Here is a 19,567-nt window from a genome sequence, read left to right as displayed (position 1 = left end):
AAAGGCCAAGTGGAAAACCTATATTTTAACCCCCCACCCCACCCCTTGGCAGTAAGGAATCATCCCTCCCCACTCCCCACTCCCCACTGGGGTGACATCAGAAGAGGCTAAGTAGGAAGACTGAACCTGCACTCCCTCCCTGAAGCAATGAGGCACTCCTCCCAATTCTTGCTTTTGGTGGTGTCAGAAAAGGCCAAATGGAGGGTCTGGATTTTTACCACTGCTCAACAGTAATGTGGTCCCCTACCTTATCATCACTGTGTCAAAAATCACTCATCATAACAAGAACCAGGACAATCTCGACTTGAATGAACAAAAGGCAATCAACAGACACCAAAACCAAGATGACACAGATGTTAGAATTATCTTACAAGGATTTTAAAGAAACCATAGTAAAAATGCTTCAACTAGCAACTATGAACACATTTGAAATAAATAAACAAAAAAACTAGAAGGTCTTTTAAAAAAGAATAGAAGATATAAAGAAGAACCAAAGGGAAATTTTAGAATTGAATAATACAATGATTGAAAGGTAAAACTAATTGAATGAGTTTAATGAGCTTAATAGCAAAATAGAGGCCAGGGCCAGTGGCTCATACCTGCAATCCCAGCACTTGGGGAGGCCGAGGTGGGCGGATCACCTGAGGTCAGGAGTACAAGACCAGCCTGGCCAACATGGCAAAACTCTGTCGCTACCAAAATATAAAAATTAGCCAGGTGTGGTGGCAGGTGCAAGCAATCCCAGCTACTTAGGAGGCTGAGGCAGGAGAATCGCTTGAGCCCAGGAGACAGAGGTTGCAGTGAGCTGAGAGCGCACCACTGCACTCCAGCCTGGGCAACAGAGTGAGACTCTGTCTCAGAAAAAATAAAAAAATAAAAAATTGCAAAATGGAGATGAAAAAGGAAAGAATCAGTGTACTTGAAGATAAACAATAGAAAATACCCAATCTGAAAATAGAGTGAAAATAGGCCAAAAAAAAAAAAAGGAGCCTCAGAGCCCTGTGGGAGAAAAACAAAAGATTTATAACATTCACGTCATCAGAATTTTAGGAGAGAAGCAAGAATGTGAGGCTGAAAAAAAGTATTCAAAAAATAATGAAATTTCCCCAAACTTAGCAAAAGGTAAAAACCTACAGATTCAAGAGACTCAATGAATCACAAATAAGAGAAACCAAAAGAAATTCACACCAAGTCACATTATAATCACACTTCTGAAAACTAAAGACAAACAAAAAACTTTTAAAACAGCTAGAGAAAAATGACACATCACCTACAGGGAAAACAATTTAAATGACGGCTGATTTCTCACTGGAAACCATGGAGGGGAGGAGTGTCATGACACTTTTCAAGTGCTGAAAGAAAAAGAACTGTCAATGTAGAATTTTATACCCAGGAATGAGGGTTAAATCGAGACATTCTCAGGTGAAGGAAAACTAAGATAATTTGTTATCAGCAGGCTTATCATAAAAAAATTCCTAAAGAATATCTTGAAACAGAAAGAAATGATTAGAGAAGAAAACTTGAAGGCTGGGTGTGGTGGCTCATACCTGTAATCCCAGCATTTTGGGAGGCCGAAGTGAGTGATCACCTGAGGTCAGGAGTTTGAGACTAGCCTGGCCAACATAGCGAAACCTGATCTCTACTAAAAATACAAAAAGTAGGTGGGCATGGTGGCATGAGCCTGTAGTCCCAGCTACTCAGGAGGCTGAGGCAGGAGAATCGCTTGAACCCAGGAGGCGGAGATTGCAGTGAGCCAAGATCATGCCACTACACTCCAGCCTGTATGACAGAGCAAGGCTTCTTCCAAAAAAAAAAAAAAGAAGGAAACTTGAAACATTAGAAATAAAGAAATAACAATGAAAAGAGATAAAATATGGGTAAATATAATGTATTGTCCTTCTCTTGAGTGTTCTGAATTATGTTCAACAATTGAAGCAAAACTTATAATATTACCTGATATGGTTCTCAATGAATATAGACAATATATTTAAGACAAGTATAAAGATAGACTAATAAAGAGGCCTAATATAGGTAAGTTTTCTATACCTAGTTGAACTGGTAAAATGTCAACACTGATAGGTAGATCAAAAGTTATGTATGTAAAATGTAATACGTACAGCAACCAGTAAAAAAACTCTTCAAAAGGATTCATTATAGATAAATCAAAATGGAATTATAAAAAATATTCCAGTAACACACAGGATGGCCAGGAAAGTGAAACAGAGGAACAAACTAAACAAACAAAAACCCAGAAGAACAAAGAGAAAATAATAACATGGCAAACTTAAGCTCTGATATATAAATAATTACATTATGTAAGTCAGTTAAATAGAATAGATAGCTCCAGAATATACCCACACAAGTATAACTGCTGATTTTTGACAAAGAAACAAAAGTAATTCAGTGTAGGAAAGATCATCTTTTCCATCACATGGTAGTAGAACAATTGAACACCCACAGGCAGAAGAAAAAAAAACACACGCACACATTGTAATCATACTTCTGAAAACTAAAGACAAACAAAAAACTTTAAAACAGCTAGAGAAAAATGACACATTACCTACAGGGAAAACAATTTAAATGACAACTGATTTCTCACTGGAAACCATGGAGGGGAGGAGTGTCATGACACTTTTCAAGTGTTGAAAGAAAAAAAACTGTCAACCGTATTACCTGATATGGTTCTCAATATACACAATATATTTAGGTGAATCTCAACCTAAACTTCACACCTTACATTAAAACAGGATCATACATTTAAATGTAAAACATAAAACTATAAAACTTTCAGGAGAAAACCTTTGGGCCCCAGTGTGGGTAGAAAAAAACTGATAAGTTGAATTTCATCAAAATTAAAATTTTTGCTCTGCAAAAGACCCCGTTAAGAAGATGAAAAGACAGGCTACAGACCAAGAGAAAATATTTGTAAACCACATATCTGACAAATGACTCTTATACTTGGAACATATAAGGAATTGTCAAAACTCAACAGTAAAAAAAATAAAGAAATAATCTGATTATAAAATGGACAAAAGACATAAATAGACATTTCACCAAGGAGGATATGGATATATAGATGGCAAATAAGCACATGAAAAGATGTTCAACATTATTAAGCTTTAGGGAAATGCAAATTAAAACCACAATGAGGTATCACTACAGCACCTATTAAAACAGCTAAAATATAAAATGGGAATATACCAAATGCTGATGAAGATGGGGAGCAAATAGATCTCTCATAGATTGCTGGTGGCAAGGTAAAATGCTCTATTCACTCTGAAAATAATTTAGCAATTACTCAGTCTCACATGTCTGTGGCATGACCCCTCCTGCTTCTTTAAATATCAGCTGGGGAAGAGGTCTGAGTAATACCTGAGAGGGAAGTGGCTTCATTTCAGTGGCTGACTTCCACAGAGCAATATGGCTGGTTCCCCAACATGCCTCACCCTCATCTATATCCTTTGGCAGCTCACAGGTGAGTCCAGCTGGATTCTCTTCCACTCTCCTGTCTACCCCATCCTGAATAGTTCCAGGTTTCTTGTTCCACTCTGGGCCTCTGGCTCAACTCGGGAGGCTCTGTGCTCTCATCTAACATTTGCTTTTTACCAACCTCTGATCTCTGATTCTCAGATCAGGAAGAGACTAGAGAGAGGGGGAAAAGAAAAATGGCTCTGGGAACTGACTCCCCTATTGACTGTCCCAGGGATGAAGGAGCTGAAAGAAGTGGTGCTGGGTATCAGAGACCATTTTTCTAATCCAGGTTCTGCCATGAGTTAGATAAGGAATGTTAAAGTTTTCCTGGGCCTCAGAAACTTTATCTTCTAGCCTTCTCTCCTTTTGAGGGCAACTTTAAGAACAAAATGATACTATACAGGTATGTATTTATTTACTTATAAATGTATTTATAAAATTGGTTATGCATAACAGTAATATAAATGGAAAGAACCACTTGAATTTTCTTTCCTGACTCAAGCAATCTAATCAGTCTCTACGTAGAGAACCAACTCATACCATAGGCACTTTATGTTTAATCCCATGGAGGACAGAGGACGGTTCTGCACCTGTCACTAGTATTCTAGTCTTTGAAGATTTTTCTGTCCTAAGGGCTCTCAAAAAGGATCAGGAGCCCTATAAGTGAGAAATATCTCTTCTGTCATCAATCTCATGGAGTACTACCATGAGGTCACCCTATGAGGACTTCACATAACTGCTTCATTATGTGTATCTGAGCCTGCCTGGAGTGATCTGCCCAAGACCACGCAGGCAGCTGGTGCCCCCAATATTTTCCCCTGCATCGCTAAGTAGTCAGCATCAGCAGACTCTTACCCACTTTGAATTCATCAGAAGTTTGTATTTTTGGGAAGTACCTGGGTCTAACCAGCTGGTTCTGGAATAGGCCCTCACTTTAAAAAAAAAAAACAACAACTCCCTGAACGGAAATGATGAGCAGAAATGGAACTTGAGGGAGATAATGTGGAGGGGTTGGGGAATAGAGATTTTGAAAGCTACAGGTGTCCACCTGAAATTGGTCGGCGAAAGAGCACAAGTATGAAAAACTGGCATGCAGGTCCCCCTCTGCCCTGCTCTAGAGGCAGCCTGTGTAGTGTACCTCTTGAGGCTGAAAGGAGACAGAGATTGTCCTGGAACTTCCAGTGGGCAGGGCAGTGGAACAAATCCTGGCACTGGACAAGCGCATCCTGGGTTTGACTTAGTAGCTGTATTATTGTAGGCAAATTACTCTTCCCTTCTGAGACTTGCTCTTCTCAGGTGTGTAACAGAGAATGAAATCTAAGTTGCAGAATTATTGTGACATTTTAAATGACATATCAAATGCAAAATAATTATTAAAATAATCACCGTTTATTAAGTTACTACATCCCAGGTGTTTTTTATACCACCTCCTCATAAGTCTGTAAGACAGATATCATTATCCCTGTTTTACAGTTGAGGAAACTTAGGCTCAGCAGAGAGATCATACTTCTTGGGCAAGATAACACAGCATTTATAAGGTAGCCAGAGATTGAGTTTTGAAAGCTAGTGCTCTTTTAATCACGACAAGCCATCTATCACTGGACCTGGCACCAAAGAGATGCTTACTACATGTGCATTTGAGCTGAATCTTCCTCAGGGAGTACCAGTTGGGGTTTCTTCCCTCTCCAGGTACATAAATCTGAGGTAGAAACTGGAAAGGCCCAAGAAGAACAGGTAGCTCTGTTTCTGGGATATAGGTGTACCAACAGGGGCCACCCTGGCTAAACTCAGAGGGTCCAAGGAGCAGTTCTCATGGCCTCAGTATTCTCATCTGAAAAATGGGCACAGTAATCTGTCAATGATTTGATGATACAGTAGTGTCGAGGAGACAATCAATAAAAAGAAAACAAAAAAGTGGGTGAGGGGAATTGGGAGAGTGTTGAAAAGAACCAGAAGAAACAAGGAAGAGGGGGCAGGAGATGAGTGAGGAGCAGAGTGGTGAGCAACCTAAATGTGAATGTGGTAGGTTAGGGCTAGAGTGATGGGAAAGGTGTGTGGTGAAGCGGGAAATTTTCAAGCCTCTGTCTGTGGCTGCCTTGTGTGGCATTGAATTACACTGCTCTTTCGTGAGTACATTCATTAAGGGGGACTTGAGTAGAGTATAATAGATTTCAAACCACTTTGGGTTTTTTTTGCTTTTTTTTTTTTTTAATCCATGGTTTCCTTTTATGGAATGAAATTTTACACAGAAAAAAACAAATAAATGACTCCAATGTATAGAGTTGAAGCCTAATGGAAGCAAGTCCCATGGCCTCCTATCCTACGCTCACCCCTTAAACCTCCTCCTGAGCTCCCAAGAAATACACTGAGGCACTGCCACAGCCTCCAAAGGTGGCGCAGCGGGGGCACAGTCTGTGAAATCCTGACTTAGGAGCCTTGGCTCCTAATCCTGGCCTTTCACTGGTTTGGGAAACATCACCATAACCTTCTGAATATCAGCCTTCTCATCTGTGAAATGGGATTGGACTAAGTAATCCCTAAGACTCCTCCCAGCTCTGAGATGCTCTGGTCCATGGTTTTCATGAGGAGAGTGCCACAACACACTGGTACATTTGGATAGAGGCACCAAGTGTTCAGAGAAGTGCTTGGGGATGGGATTGGCAAGCAGGAGGCGGGCTTCTCCACTCTCCCCTCCCCCAAAGTCTTCCTGCTTTATCACCATCCCTTGGGTCTGGCTGCACTGATAATGTACCTTCCTGATAATCAGGCTCCTTCCCTCCACTCAACTTTTGAGACTCTAGGGGACAGGACAGGGGAGGAGGTAACAACCAAGAGGAAAGGAAGGTGGCAAAGGGCGGGACCTGTTATCCCTTCCTGTTACAGAGGGAATCTCACAGCTGACTCCCCCTGATGCAAAGACAGCTGAGTCTTGGCTGGGGCAAAAGACAAAGGGTCTCCTGCCCCAGCTCCCTCCTCCTTCAAAGGCAGGCGGGGGATGTGGTGGGAATGCTCATGGCCGTCTTAACTTTCTGGCTTACTTTGCTGAGAAGCCATCCAAAGGTGTTTTGGGATATCTCTGTTTCTCATTTTTAGCTATCTGTGCAGAAATAAAACGAAAAGATAGGAAGCCTCCTCAAGTCCTGACTCTCATGCTCTCATTTCTCGAACCTTGTCACCCACCTCCCATCTTCTTGTTAGGCTACTCTGTACTTCTCAAAATGCTTTCAAATCTGTATTCACACTTCATCTTCCCCAAATGCCTGGAAACTAAATGTTGTTATTTATTTCCCGTATGAGGGTTCAGAAACCAAAACTCGAAGTGGTAAGTGGTGAAGCAGTAGTGGAAACAACACAGACCACTGAGGCAGAGGAACTAACTCCTCTTCCCTCTTCCAACATTTCTTCACTGGGGCTTTAGGAAAGTCATCCCACTTCTCAAAACTCCAGTATCCTAATTTATAAAGCGGGGCTGAAGCTCTATCTCATGGGGCTGTTCTAAGGATCAGGAGAGAGGATGCCCACTGATCTGGCTTACAAACCACGGAGTGACACCAGGTGTTTGCTGCTGGAGTTATGACTACGGAGGCACCAGAATGGACCCAGGGTCCTGACTCCCAGTTAGGCCAGAGCCCTTTCTCCCTCTGCCGCATGCTGGAGGAGGAGAAGCCACCTCTACCCCTCTCTGGGCAGGACTTTGGTGACCCCATCATTGGGAGATTTGGCCTCTAATCCTGTGGACCAATCATTGGCTAATCCACAGCAAAATGATATATCCAGCGACCACCCAGGGAGGATATTTCTTTCTGGAGAATGTAAACTGTCAATGAAGTGAAATTGGTGGTAAATTTTCAGGGGATGTATGTGAGGAAGAGTTGGAGGCTTCCTCAGGGAAGAGCTTTGAACTAGAATTTACAGGGTCTGAATAAGATTTGCATGAACAGAGAGGAGGATAAAGCACAAACAAGAGTGTGAGGTAGAAAGTGAGCTGAGGATCAGGGGAGGGAGGAGGCCAGGATGCTTGTGTGGTGGCCACATGTGGGTGGCAGTCCCAGCTGCATATCTTTCCACAGAAATACATTGTCATCCTGGCCTTATACAATCAACCGATGTCATGTGACACCCCGAACTAATTACTGTACATGAGAAGGGCTACCACCTGAACTGGGTAGCCCAAACCATTTGGCTTGTATGGAATGAGGAAGGGGTAAAACGGATGTAAAAGAGGCAGGTTACAACCTTCACTGCACTGACTCAGGTAGAAGGTTGGCACCTGAGGAGAGTGGATGAATATCACGGGACCCAATCCTCTCGAGTCTTGTGGGTAGAGGTTGGTAGCCACTCTGTCTCCAGGGTCTTGCTCTGTCATCCAGGGTGGAGTGCAGTGGCATGATCATGGCTCGCTGCAGCCTCCACCTTCTGGGTTCAAGGAATCCTCCCACCTCAGCCTCTCAAGTATCTGGGACCACAGGTGAATGCCACCATGCCCAACTAATTTTTTCATTTTTTGTAAAGACAAGGTCTGGCTATGTTGTCCAGCCTGGTCTCAAACTCCTGACCTCAAGTGATCCTCCTGCTTCAGCCTCCCAAAGTGCTGGGATTACAGGCATAAGCCACCAATTCCAGCATCTTCCCTTTTCATAACACATGTAGTTATTTATTTAATGACTATCTACCAACTCTGTAAGTGCCAGAATTATGACTGTCTTGCTCCCCAGTTATACCCTCGGCTCCTAAACAATGGGAACTAAATAAATTCTTGTTAAAAGAAGGAATGACTGAATCTGACAAGTGTGACCTGCTTAGATATGGTAAAATTCTATAGGGTCACACACTGCAGGTGCAAAACCATCACAGAAAGAAGAGCTTCAATTCAGCCTTGGACAACTGAAAAAAGAAGTGTCTTGTTTCTGGATCCCTTTTCGTAGTCAACTGAGAAGTAGAAGCAAAACTGGTTAGTATTCTCCAAACCTGCCCCTGTCCTCTGAACCCACATTCCGAGAATGGCATGGAGCTACTGTTTTCTTTCATTACCCCTTGTCTCACCCTGAAGATACATTTCAGATAGAACATTATACTCCATCTATAGGCTCATGTTGGTAATTTGCCCTGTGTCACTCTCAAATTTTATTCTAAAAAAAAACAATGAATTTGGTGACATTTTCTTATATCCCACACAAGTCATGTCCCTTGGCACTTACCCTGAGAATACAGCACTATGTGTGTGGAAGGGTGAAAAGAGTAATTGCACACATGCTAGCAACTAAAGCCACATCCTTGTAGTTTTGCCACTTCCTCACCTTAAATATAGCTTCAAAATGAAATGTGAAAATGAAATTATTTGAAGGTTGCCCTAAGTGTAGAAACTGTGCTCATTTGGGGACAAATGATACCCAATCTTTATTTGACTTCATAATATTCACCCCTTTCATCTCTGCTGTTGAAGTAAAAGAACAAATGCATTAACTGATCAAAATTTCAGAATAAAATTGACTTTGTCTGTAACATTTCCTGGCACTATTTGAACTTGACACTCCTAAAGATGAACAAAGAGAGCAGTCAAAAAACCATCCCAGCCTTAATATTAAGGAAGCGGACAGAATAGTTTTTTTAAAAAATCAGATCACTTAATGGGATGATTTAATAAAAGCTTGAGTAATCCAAAGTATATATGTACCAACTGATACATTATAGGGGGAAAAATGTTTGAAAAGAGAAATCAGCTCCTAAAAGACACATACCCAAGAAGAGGAATCAGTACTTCGGAGATAAATTTAGCAAAACGTTGGCAGAGACTTCAGATCTGTAAGCAAGGGAGTGGGTCACCATTTGGTAGCATCAGATTTCCTCACCCTGGGGCACTGGTAGGGCAGTTTATGCTTGAGGGAAGGTCACCAAAGGACAAGAAGAGAAATTATGGTTCAATGGCACCCAAGGGCTTTGAAATTGACACTAGAGTCCCTTAGGGGGATGGAGAAGGGGAGTGAGGGAGAAGGCTGGAGCTGGTACAAACGCCAGGGGGCCTTCAAATTGAGCCATAGTGAAAAGAGTCCAGGTCCCAGAGCTGGAGAGACATGGGTTAAATCCTCAAATCGTCACCTGCTAGCTTTGTGCCCTTGGATAAGTTACTTAGCTGTTGTTATTTGTTGTTGTTGTTGTTGTTTGAATCTCAATTTTCTCATGAAGTCAGGAGTTAGCAAATTTTTTCTGAAAAGGGGCAGAGAATAAATATTTTAGGCTTTACAGACAATAAATCATGGTCACAATTATTTAACTCAGCCTTTGTGGTGAAAAAGGATCCATAGACAATATGTAAATGAAAGAGCTTGGCTGTGTTCCAGTACAATTGTATTTACAAAAACAGGCAGTGGACCAGATTTAGCCTATGGGTTATAGGTTGCTGATCCTTGTGTAAAAGGGTCAAAATGCCTAATTTGCAGGATTGCTTTGAGTGTTAGGCATACTCTTTACAATAAACGTTTGGCGCAGAATAAACATTTAATACATGACAACTCTTATAATTTGGAAATCCTTGCCAAGATATTTGATTTTAACAGGGACCAAAGAAATAAATCTCTAATGAAGCTATTTTTGATATCTGGATATGTCTGTATAGGAATTTGTCTTTTTACTAGAAAAGGCATGAGTTACATCAGTACTGGCATAGAAGAAAAGATTGTGTCTAAGAGAGCAGGCTGTGAAATGAAACAGGGCCTGGAGGCTTGGTCAGTCTCACAGGGCCAATTACACACAAGAGACACTGTACATAAGGCTCACAATAGTTTTAATTTTAACTTCTTTTAAAATCAGAAGAGAAATGAATATAGCAATAACAATAACAATGAATATATAATGAATCCAGCCTGGATCACATTCATTTTATACCAACACAGTCATGAAATATGATTTTTAATATTTCTTATGGAAGAAAGACCAACAAGGTCAAAAGTACACAGGAACCACAAAAGTCACCATATAGCCTTGCAGTAGCATCATTAGAACTGTCAGGATCCTATAGCTTGGCTGTTTTGTTGGCTTTGCTTCTTTCATTTGTGCTTTTCATGACTGAATTAATAAAAATTCCATTTAAAAATTTCACCCTGACACTTTATGTTAAGAGGCAGAAGGGGAAATAACTTTGGGTTTTGTACTTTTAAGGAGAACACCTTTGTTGACAGCTGATGTGAGACCTCAGTTCTTGTCTACTTAGTTTAGAAGAATTTATATGAGAGACACACAGCAAAGGAAATACCGCATAGGGTAATTGATTGCAAAAGAATCAGAATATTTTGACAGTTAAGTGCAGAAAAGACAGTACATTCTGAGAGAAGGAAAATTCAGGGTGGGCTGCCCGTAAGGATGAGACAGCAAAGACTGGCACTGGGGAGACTCCCTTTATGGGAGTCTTACATGATTATTCATAAGAGGGTGGGAAGAGGTGTTACTAGTAACCATGTTCTTGGTGGTCCTCCGGGTGGACGTGCACAGTAGCTATATATGCTTCTTCATAAATCTAGTGTCTCATTAGCATCTTAAATCTCCACCCATGGGTGTGTTTTTTACTATTATAATGAACAAAGGGTCAGTTTGAGAACAAGTAAAATCAAAATCTGCATGGTCTCTACAAGCGGAAAGTCCTCACTGAAGATAGCTTTGCTTAAATGAGCTCAATTACAATGTGAATGCTGAGGCTTATTGTATTGACTGTAGGGTCATCAGAGTTACTGCCTCCTGAGAACACTATTGCTTCCTTGTCTACCTAACCTGCCCCACCTTTAAGGATTTAGTCTTAGTTTTTGTATTTCTATCAGCCTTGAATAAGTTCTTTTCATTTCTACTATTTAGTTTTCTCATCTATAAAATATGCCCTTCAAGGACTCGACCCTGTGGGTTTTGGTGTGTACTCTGCCTCTTACTAGGTGGCTTGAGTAAGTCACTTACCCCCACTGCGCCTCACATTCCTGATCTGTAAGATAGGGATACAAAGAATGTTTCTTCGAAAAGTTGTTTTAAGAGTTAAACAAGGCTGGGTGTGGTGGCTCATGCCTGCAATCCAGCACTTTGGGAGGCAGAGGCAGGCAGATCACTTGAGGTCAGGAGTTCAAGACCAGCCTGGCCAACATGGTGAAACCCCGCCTCTACTAAAAATACAAAGATTAGCTGGGTAAGATGGCGCACACCTGGAGTCCCAGCTACTCAGGAGGCTGAAGCAAGACAATCACTCTGAGGCAAGACAATCACTTGAACCCAGGAGGTGGAGGTTATGGTGAGCCGAGATCATGCCACTGCACTCCCACCTGGGCAACAGAGTGAGACTCTGTCTCAAAAAAATAAGTGTTAATCAAGATTATAATTTATGCTTCTAAACTGCTAGTCCCAAACTAAATTCTCTCACTGCTCTGTGCTATTCCCAGAGTCTGTCTCTCAAGTTTAATAGGTAAGAATAAGATGACTTACTCCCCACACCTGTTTACTGGTAGTGCTCAGCTGGCCACTTCTGGAAGTTTCTTCAGCAGACATTCTTAACTGTTTTTCACCTACAACCACATAACCAGTGATGACTTTTTATAAGTCATACTCTCTGGGAGTGAACTAAGATTGTTGTGAAACATAAATTTCTAATATCAATGCTTCCATGTGAGCACTTACGTAACAGGGTAACATGTGAGGGACCTCCATATGAGGTTCCAAAGGCTTTTCCAGGAGCTCGTTGTGTTGGACTGAGTGGGTTTCTCAGATCTCTCCAGGGCCCAAAGGGGGTGAGTAATTGGTGACAAGGACAGGGAATCAGGCTTATTTTATGGTTCTCTGTGTTTATAGGGTCAGCAGTTTCTGGACCCGTGAAAGAGCTGGTCGGTTCCGTTGGTGGGGCCGTGACTTTCCCCCTGAAGCCCAAAGTAAAGCAGGTTGACTCTATTGTCTGGACCTTCAACACAACCTCTCTTGTCACCATACAGCCAGAAGGGGGCACTATCATAGTGACCCAAAATCGTAATAAGGAGAGAGTAGACTTCCCAGATGGAGGCTACTCCCTGAAGCTCAGCAAACTGAAGAAGAATGACTCAGGGATCTACAATGTGGGGATATACAGCTCATCACTCCAGCATCCCTCCACTCAGAAGTATGTGCTGCGTGTCTACGGTGAGCAGAATCAGTTCCAATGGTGGATGGCTGCCTTGGTGAGGTGGTGAGCTCCTTGACATGAGAGATGTTTAAGCAGAGGCTGGATAAACACTTGGCAAGAATGTGGGAGAGGGGACTTCTGCATGAATGAAGTCGATGTAGCTGACCCCTGAGGTCCCTGCCTTCTCAGAGGTGCTATAAGAAGCAGCGTGGTGCAGTGGATGGCGATATGTGCAGTGGCCATCGCATAGATCAAGGTCAAATGCTGGCTTCTTTATTTAGTCACATGACCTTGGCCGAGTTATTTAATTTCTTCAAGTCTTAGTTTCCATATCTGTAGTTGGGAGGAAAGCAATGCCTACCTTAGGAAGATTTTTGGGCAAAATATCGATCACATCTCCTTCTCTACAGATTACAACCAATTGATAAATAGATGCAAGAAGGAGGGGATTAAAATATCAGCATTATTTCTGGTAAATCTAGACAGGAGAAATGCTTCCTTTTAATTCTAGACCTTGGCACTCATCCAGGGAAGTTAAAATTATGAAACAATGACTCAAACATCTACAAGAAGAATAGCTGCCTCACTCACTGAGCCACAGTATCAGGAACCTTAGGGGATGGGCCTCCAGACTTGCTTGTAGGAGGTAGGCACTGCACCTGATCCAGGTGTGTCTTCCATATAGACATGGTTGAAGGGAACAGGAGATATGTATTCTGCAGGCTAACTAGTCAGGGGAGGAAGAAAAAGGGCAAAACACATTTTAACTGCAATCTTTAATGTCTCAAACCCATGAGTAGAGAAAGGTAAATGATGAATGTCAGACTCTTACCATCTCACCAACGAAACAATTGCTCATTCTCTGAGGCAGGGGAGTGAGCACAAGGTAGAGAAGGGGGCCAGAAGGGCTACTCCAATACAATTTTCTCCTAGAGAGTAAAGGGAAACCTGAGGACAGAGACTAGGGAACCTCTAGAACAGATAGTATTAGCGGACATCTAACATTCATTTAGCACAGTGCTTGCCATGTGGCTATGCTTAGTAAATGACAGTTATATTCTTATTGCATTATTATTTCTATTGTTTCTATTGTTGTTATTGTTATTATTATTATATAGCTATGGTAAAGCAGACCTAGGTAATTCTCTTTTCCAGATAAGAATGAGGATTCTGCTCTGAATTACTGCTTTATCTCCAGTCTGGAGCTCCCAGGGAGATTCAGGTCCAAGGTATCCAAGGATAATTCAGAGAATGGAGAGCTATAGGCAGAGTTTCCACCTCTGGTTTTCCTTCCTCTCACAGAGCACCTGTCAAAGCCTAAAGTCACCATGGGTCTGCAGAGCAATAAGAATGGCACCTGTGTGACCAATCTGACATGCTGCATGGAACATGGGGAAGAGGATGTGATTTATACCTGGAAGGCCCTGGGGCAAGCAGCCAATGAGTCCCATAATGGGTCCATCCTCCCCATCTCCTGGAGATGGGGAGAAAGTGATATGACCTTCATCTGCGTTGCCAGGAACCCTGTCAGCAGCAACTTCTCAAGCCCCATCCTTGCCAGGAAGCTCTGTGAAGGTGACTGCCTCTCCCCTCTCCACAGGAGCCTCTGCCCAGGACCTACACCTTCTTCAGCTCCTAGCCCCCATGGGAACAGACACTGTATGGAAACTGGAGGCCACTGGGTGGTCACCAGGCTGGGAGGAAGATGGCAGGTGCTCCAAGACCTGGGTCATTTTCCTGAGCTGACTTTTCTCCCTTCCCTGTGCCTCCACCCATTCTCTGAAGGTGCTGCTGATGACCCAGATTCCTCCATGATCCTCCTGTGTCTCCTGCTGGTGCCCCTCCTGCTCAGTCTCTTTGTACTGGGGCTATTTCTTTGGTTTCTGAAGAGAGAGAAGCAAGAAGGTAGAGCGTGTACTATTTTTGTCCTCACCCACATTCATGCTTTTCTCCTTCATTGATTCAACAAGCACATATAGAGCTGTGTGCCAGACTTGGCATGAGGTGTTGAGGATGCAGAGATGAAGAAGCCACAGTCTCTGCCCTCAAGAAGCACACAGTCAGCCTGCGCTCCTTAGTTCTGGAGAACAGAAAGTGCTGGAGGTCTTTCCTGAGGACACAGTTCTCCCCTTTCCAGGGCTCACTTCTCTCCTTTTCCCAGAGGGACATCCTGATGTGGCTCTTCTGTTGATACAGGCCCCACACTGCTGACTCTGCTCCCCTGACCTGGGAGGTGATGACCTCCAACTCTGTGGTCCCCACAGACCAGCATCCTCTAGTCAATCCTTCCTATCCCTGTCAGAGCCCACAAACCACTCACATCCTTTCCACAGGATCAACCCAAGACCTTGCTTTACTGCCCACTAGACACATGGCTCCTGGGGAAGCCTTTCCCTGTCCCTCTCCAGTTGCACCCCATCCTGTGTTCCTAAACCCTGCTGATTGGTCTTCTGGGCTCCCACTGCCCATGTGGGCGATGGGGAGGGACCTAACATCAGTTGGGTATGACTTGCAGACTTTGAAATCTCCCTTCCCTCCTGGAAGCCCCTCTGAAAGTGTCTTTGACTTTCTCTACTTCCCACTTTGACCACTTTGATGGAGAGATCAGGGAGTGAAATAATGGGGGTGGCCAATTTATCCTGATTTGTTTAGATTTTCCCAGTTTTAACACGGAAAGTCCTCTATTCTGAAAACCCTTCCATTACAAGGAAACTCAGATGGTTGGTCACCCTAAGTGGGTCATCCAGGAGAAATGGTGGGCCAGTGGAAGTGGTGAGTGTTTGGAGAGGTGGCTTTGATTCTCTTGCAACTTGCTTTTAGAGTCCATTGAAGAGAAGAAGAGAGCAGACATTTGTCGGGAAACTCCTAACATATGCCCCCATTCTGGAGAGAACACAGAGTACGACACAATCCCTCACACTAATGTGAGTCCCTTCTCATCTTTCCTGAGGACTGATCCTGTCTCTGAGGCTCTCCTTGTGAGGTTTTTCCAAGGGTTTGGACAACATGGGAATGAAGAGGGGAGTGAGGATATATAGCCTTAAAACTCCATGCACCTGTGCCTCCTCCAAGTCTTCATGGATTCTCTTCTGTGCAGAAGAAGCTGGTGGTCTCTGGAGCACCTGGTTCTGACTCACAGTGCTCAGGCTGTGGTCTATGAAATCACCTGCTCCCCTCCACAGTTCATAACGGCCACACAAAAGGCCAGATTCCTTTTGCATAAGGCAGTGGGTAGAAGAGCGTGACTTTGACAGGATGTTTGAATCATGATATCAGAAGACTTCTCTAGAGATGTCTCTCTCTCTCTCTCTATATATATATATATATATAATATTTTTGAAATTCGTTTAAACACAATACAGTTTAAAAATAATGTAATGGCTTCCTGAAAAAAGTTATCAAAATTTATTATAATAGCGGTCACCAACAAGAGAATTTCCTACCGCCCTTCCCTGTTCCAGAACCCTCCTTTTCCTCTCGCATCTCCTCCCATCTCTGCTTTCCCCTCTCTGGATTCTGAATGTCTCTCTGGCCTTGTCTATGTGATTCAGGAGGTGGATGATGATTTCTTTTGTTTGTTGTTTGTTTTTAATAGAGAACGATCCTAAAGGAAGATCCAGCAAATACGGTTTATTCCACTGTGGAAATACCAAAAAAGGTAAGAAGCTTTAGAGCTTAACTTCATCTTAATGGTTCCATTTATTTTCCTGCTTCATGTTTAGGTCAAAATTTCTTGGACCCAGGGATCTCATACTCTCTAGAATTAAAAAGTATCCTAGTAGTTCCCCATTCCCTTTGCTTAGGGTTATATGAGAACATGGGGGATGGAAGAGAATTGTGTTTTAGGAGTGGAATTGGGTAATCTGGAACAAATGGAGTAGGACAGAGGTTCTAGATAGGAATAATAGAGAAAATCAAAAGGCTTCTGACTGAAGTTGCACACAAGGAAAAAGACCATGGCTTAGGTTGTGCATGGAATGAAGAGAGGAATAGCTGACAGAAGAATCCAGCTTGCTCCTGAGACACCAGGAAACTGTAGGAGGGATCTCTACTTTTCTCCCACGGTCCAGCTATGTTACATCTGGTTTGCACCCTCCCCTCAGTTAAACTACTAATGCAGTACCTTTAACGCTTATTCCTTCACAGGGTATGGTTGGCAGCAGTAATGGTATCTTTCTGTCTCCTTTTTCTTCCTCTCCCAAACAGATCCGAAAAGACAAGAATCATTAAAACAGTTTGCTTAGTAATAGAAAAGGTTGGTTTAGTGAATTATTACAACTGAACAAGGAAAGTTCAATTCACTAAGCATTCAGCAAGATAAATATGGGTTAACCTTAAAGAATAGTTTCTCTAAGCTAGGGGTGATTAAGATTAAACAGTGGGAGCCAGCATGCCAGCTGATTTGGGTTGGGTAAACTTAGAAATAAAGTTTCCTGGATGTCAGGGTCTCCATGGAAGATCCAGAGCCCTGCTCACCTCCCTCACTCTGCTTTCTTTTTGTCTGTCTTCAGATGGAAAATCCCCACTCACTGCTCACAATGCCAGACACACCAAGGCTATTTGCCTATGAGAATGTTATCTAGACAGCAGTGCACTCCCCTAAGTCTCTGCTCAAAAAAAAAACAATTCTCGGCCCAAAGAAAACAATCAAAAGAATTCACTGATTTGACTGGAAACATCAAGGAAGAATGAAGAACGTTGACTTTTTTCCAGGATAAACTATCTTTGATGCTTCTTTAGATTTAAGAGTTCATAATTCCATCCACTGCTGAGAAGTCTCCTCAAACCCAGAAGGTTTAACTACCTCATCCCAAAAATGGGATTGTGAATGTCAGCAAACCACAAGAAAAGTGCTTAGAAGTGTTCCTATAAAAATGTAAATGCAAGGTCACACATATTAATGACAGCCTGTTGTATTAATGATGGCTCCTGGTCAGTGTCTGGAGTTTCATTCCATCCCAGGGCTTGGATGTCAGGATTATACCAAGAGTCTTGTTACCAGGAGGGCAAGAAGACCAAAACAGACAGACAAGTCCAGCAGAAGCAGATGCACCTGACAAAAATGGATGTATTAATTGGCTCCATAAACTATGTGCCCAGCACTATGCTGAGCTTACACTAATTGGTCAGACATGCTCTCTGCCCTCATGAAATTGGCTCCAAATGAATGAACTACTTTCATGAGCAGTTGTAGCAGGCCTGACCACAGATTCCCAGAGGGCCAGGTGTAGATCCACAGGACTTGAAGGTCAAAGTTCACAAAGATGAAGAATCAGGGTAGCTGACCATGTTTGGCAGATACTATAATGGAGACACAGAAGTGTGCATGGCCCAAGGACAAGGACCTCCAGCCAGGCTTCATTTATGCACTTGTGCTGCAAAAGAAAAGTCTAGGTTTTAAGGCTGTGCCAGAACCCATCCCAATAAAGAGACCGAGTCTGAAGTCACATTGTAAATCTAGAGTAGGAGACTTGGAGTCAGGCGGTGAGACTGGTGGGGCACAGGGGGCGGTGGGTACTTGTAAACCTTTAAAGATGGTTAATTCATTCAATAGATATTTATTAAGAACCTATGTGGCCCGGCACGGTGGCTCACACCTGTAATCCCAGCACTTTGGGAGGCCAAGGTGGGTGGGTCATCTGAGGTCAGGAGTTCAAGACCAGCCTGGCCAACATGGAGAAACCCCATCTCTACTAAAAATACAAAAATTTGCTGAGCGTGGTGGCATGCACCTGTAATCCCAGCTACTCAGGAGGCCAAGGCAGGAGAATCGCTTGAACCTGGGAGGTGGAGGTTGCAGTGAGCTGAGATGGCGCCACTGCACTCCGGCCTAGGCAACAAGAGCAAAACTCCATCACAAAAAACAAACAAACAAACAAACACCTGTGCTAGGTCAGTCTGGCACGTAAGATGAACATCCCTGCCAACACAGAGCTCACCATCTCTTATACTTAAGTGAAAAACATGGGGAAGGGGAAAGGGGGATGGCTGCTTTTGATATGTTCCCTGACACATATCTTGAATGGAGACCTCCCTACCAAGTGTTGAAAGTGTTGAAAAACTTAGTAACAAATGCTTGTTGGGCAAGAATGGGATTGAGGATTATCTTCTCTCAGAAAGGCATTGTGAAGGAATTGAGCCAGATCTCTCTCCCTACTGCAAAACCCTATTGTAGTAAAAAAGTCTTCTTTACTATCTTAATAAAACAGATATTGTGAGATTCACATACAAAAAGATGCATTATTTTGCTATTTGCAATAGTGAAATTCTGGAAACTGCCTAAGAACCTGACCACCACAGGTGAAGGTCTGTTCATACATAGACATTAAGAATTACAGGTTAGGCCGGGAGCAGTGGCTCATGCCTGTAATCCCAGCACTTTGGGAGGCCGAGGCAGGTGGATTACTTGAGGTCAGGAGTTCAAGAACAGCCTGGCCAACATGATGAAACCCCATCTCTACCAAAAATACAAAAAATATTAGCCGGGCATGGTGGTGAGCCCCTGTAATCCCAGCTTCTTGGGAGGCAGAGGCAGGAGAATCGCTTGAACCCAGGACGGGGAGGTTGCAGTGAGCCAAGATCGCACCACTGCACTCCAGCCTAGGCGACAGAGCAAGACTCCATCTCAAAAAAAGAATTATGGGTTATACTCAACATCATGAAATATACCTGTGTAACCTACACATGTAGCTTCTGAATCGAAAACAAAATTAAAAATAACAAATTTTTAGCATGTGCCTGTGGTCCCAGCTACTTGGGAGGCTGAGGCAGGAGGGTCTCTTGAACCCGGGAGGTGGAGGTTGCAGTGAGCCGAGATCGCACCACTGCACTCCAGCCTGGGTGACAGAGTGAGATTCTGTCTCAAAAAAAAAAAAAAAAAAAAATTGTTTAAAAAAAACTATGGGTTGTCCGGGAGTGGTGGCTTATGTCTATAATCCCAGCACTTTGGGAGGCTGAAGTAGGAGGATCACTTGA

General features: G+C 42.9%; 1 protein-coding gene across 4 annotated transcripts; it reads left to right on the top strand.

Moving 5' to 3' along the window:
- The first annotated feature begins 3,365 nt into the window (after positions 1-3,365).
- SLAMF7 (SLAM family member 7) lies at positions 3,366-18,826 on the top strand. Of its 4 annotated transcripts, XM_002809911.5 has the most exons (7): positions 3,366-3,475; positions 12,289-12,609; positions 13,895-14,167; positions 14,378-14,497; positions 15,413-15,516; positions 16,188-16,250; positions 17,104-18,826. In XM_002809911.5, the coding sequence occupies exons 1-7, from the start codon at positions 3,421-3,423 to the stop codon at positions 17,173-17,175; spliced, it is 1,008 nt and encodes a 335-aa protein (XP_002809957.2). In that variant the 5' UTR covers positions 3,366-3,420; the 3' UTR covers positions 17,176-18,826. The 4 variants fall into 4 exon arrangements, with proteins under 4 accessions (XP_002809957.2, XP_054382869.1, XP_002809958.2 ...); XM_054526894.1 differs by lacking the exon at positions 14,378-14,497; XM_002809912.5 differs by lacking the exon at positions 15,413-15,516.
- The last annotated feature ends 741 nt before the right edge of the window (positions 18,827-19,567 follow it).

Source organism: Pongo abelii, chromosome 1 (genome assembly GCF_028885655.2).
Source record: "Pongo abelii isolate AG06213 chromosome 1, NHGRI_mPonAbe1-v2.0_pri, whole genome shotgun sequence".
NCBI classification, from domain to species: domain Eukaryota; kingdom Metazoa; phylum Chordata; class Mammalia; order Primates; family Hominidae; genus Pongo; species Pongo abelii.
This window is presented reverse-complemented; position numbering and strand designations above follow the sequence as displayed.

What these genes read in the sequence shown, in the direction of transcription:
- SLAMF7 (XM_002809911.5), top strand. Translation starts at nt 3,421, where the DNA reads ATGGCTGGTTCCCCAACATGCCTCACCCTCATCTATATCCTTTGGCAG. An exon ending in TGCCAGGAAGCTCTGTGAAG is followed by an intron (nt 14,168 to 14,377) that starts GTGACTGCCTCT and finishes CATTCTCTGAAG; the next exon opens with GTGCTGCTGATGACCCAGAT. An exon ending in CTGTGGAAATACCAAAAAAG is followed by an intron (nt 16,251 to 17,103) that starts GTAAGAAGCTTT and finishes GTCTGTCTTCAG; the next exon opens with ATGGAAAATCCCCACTCACT.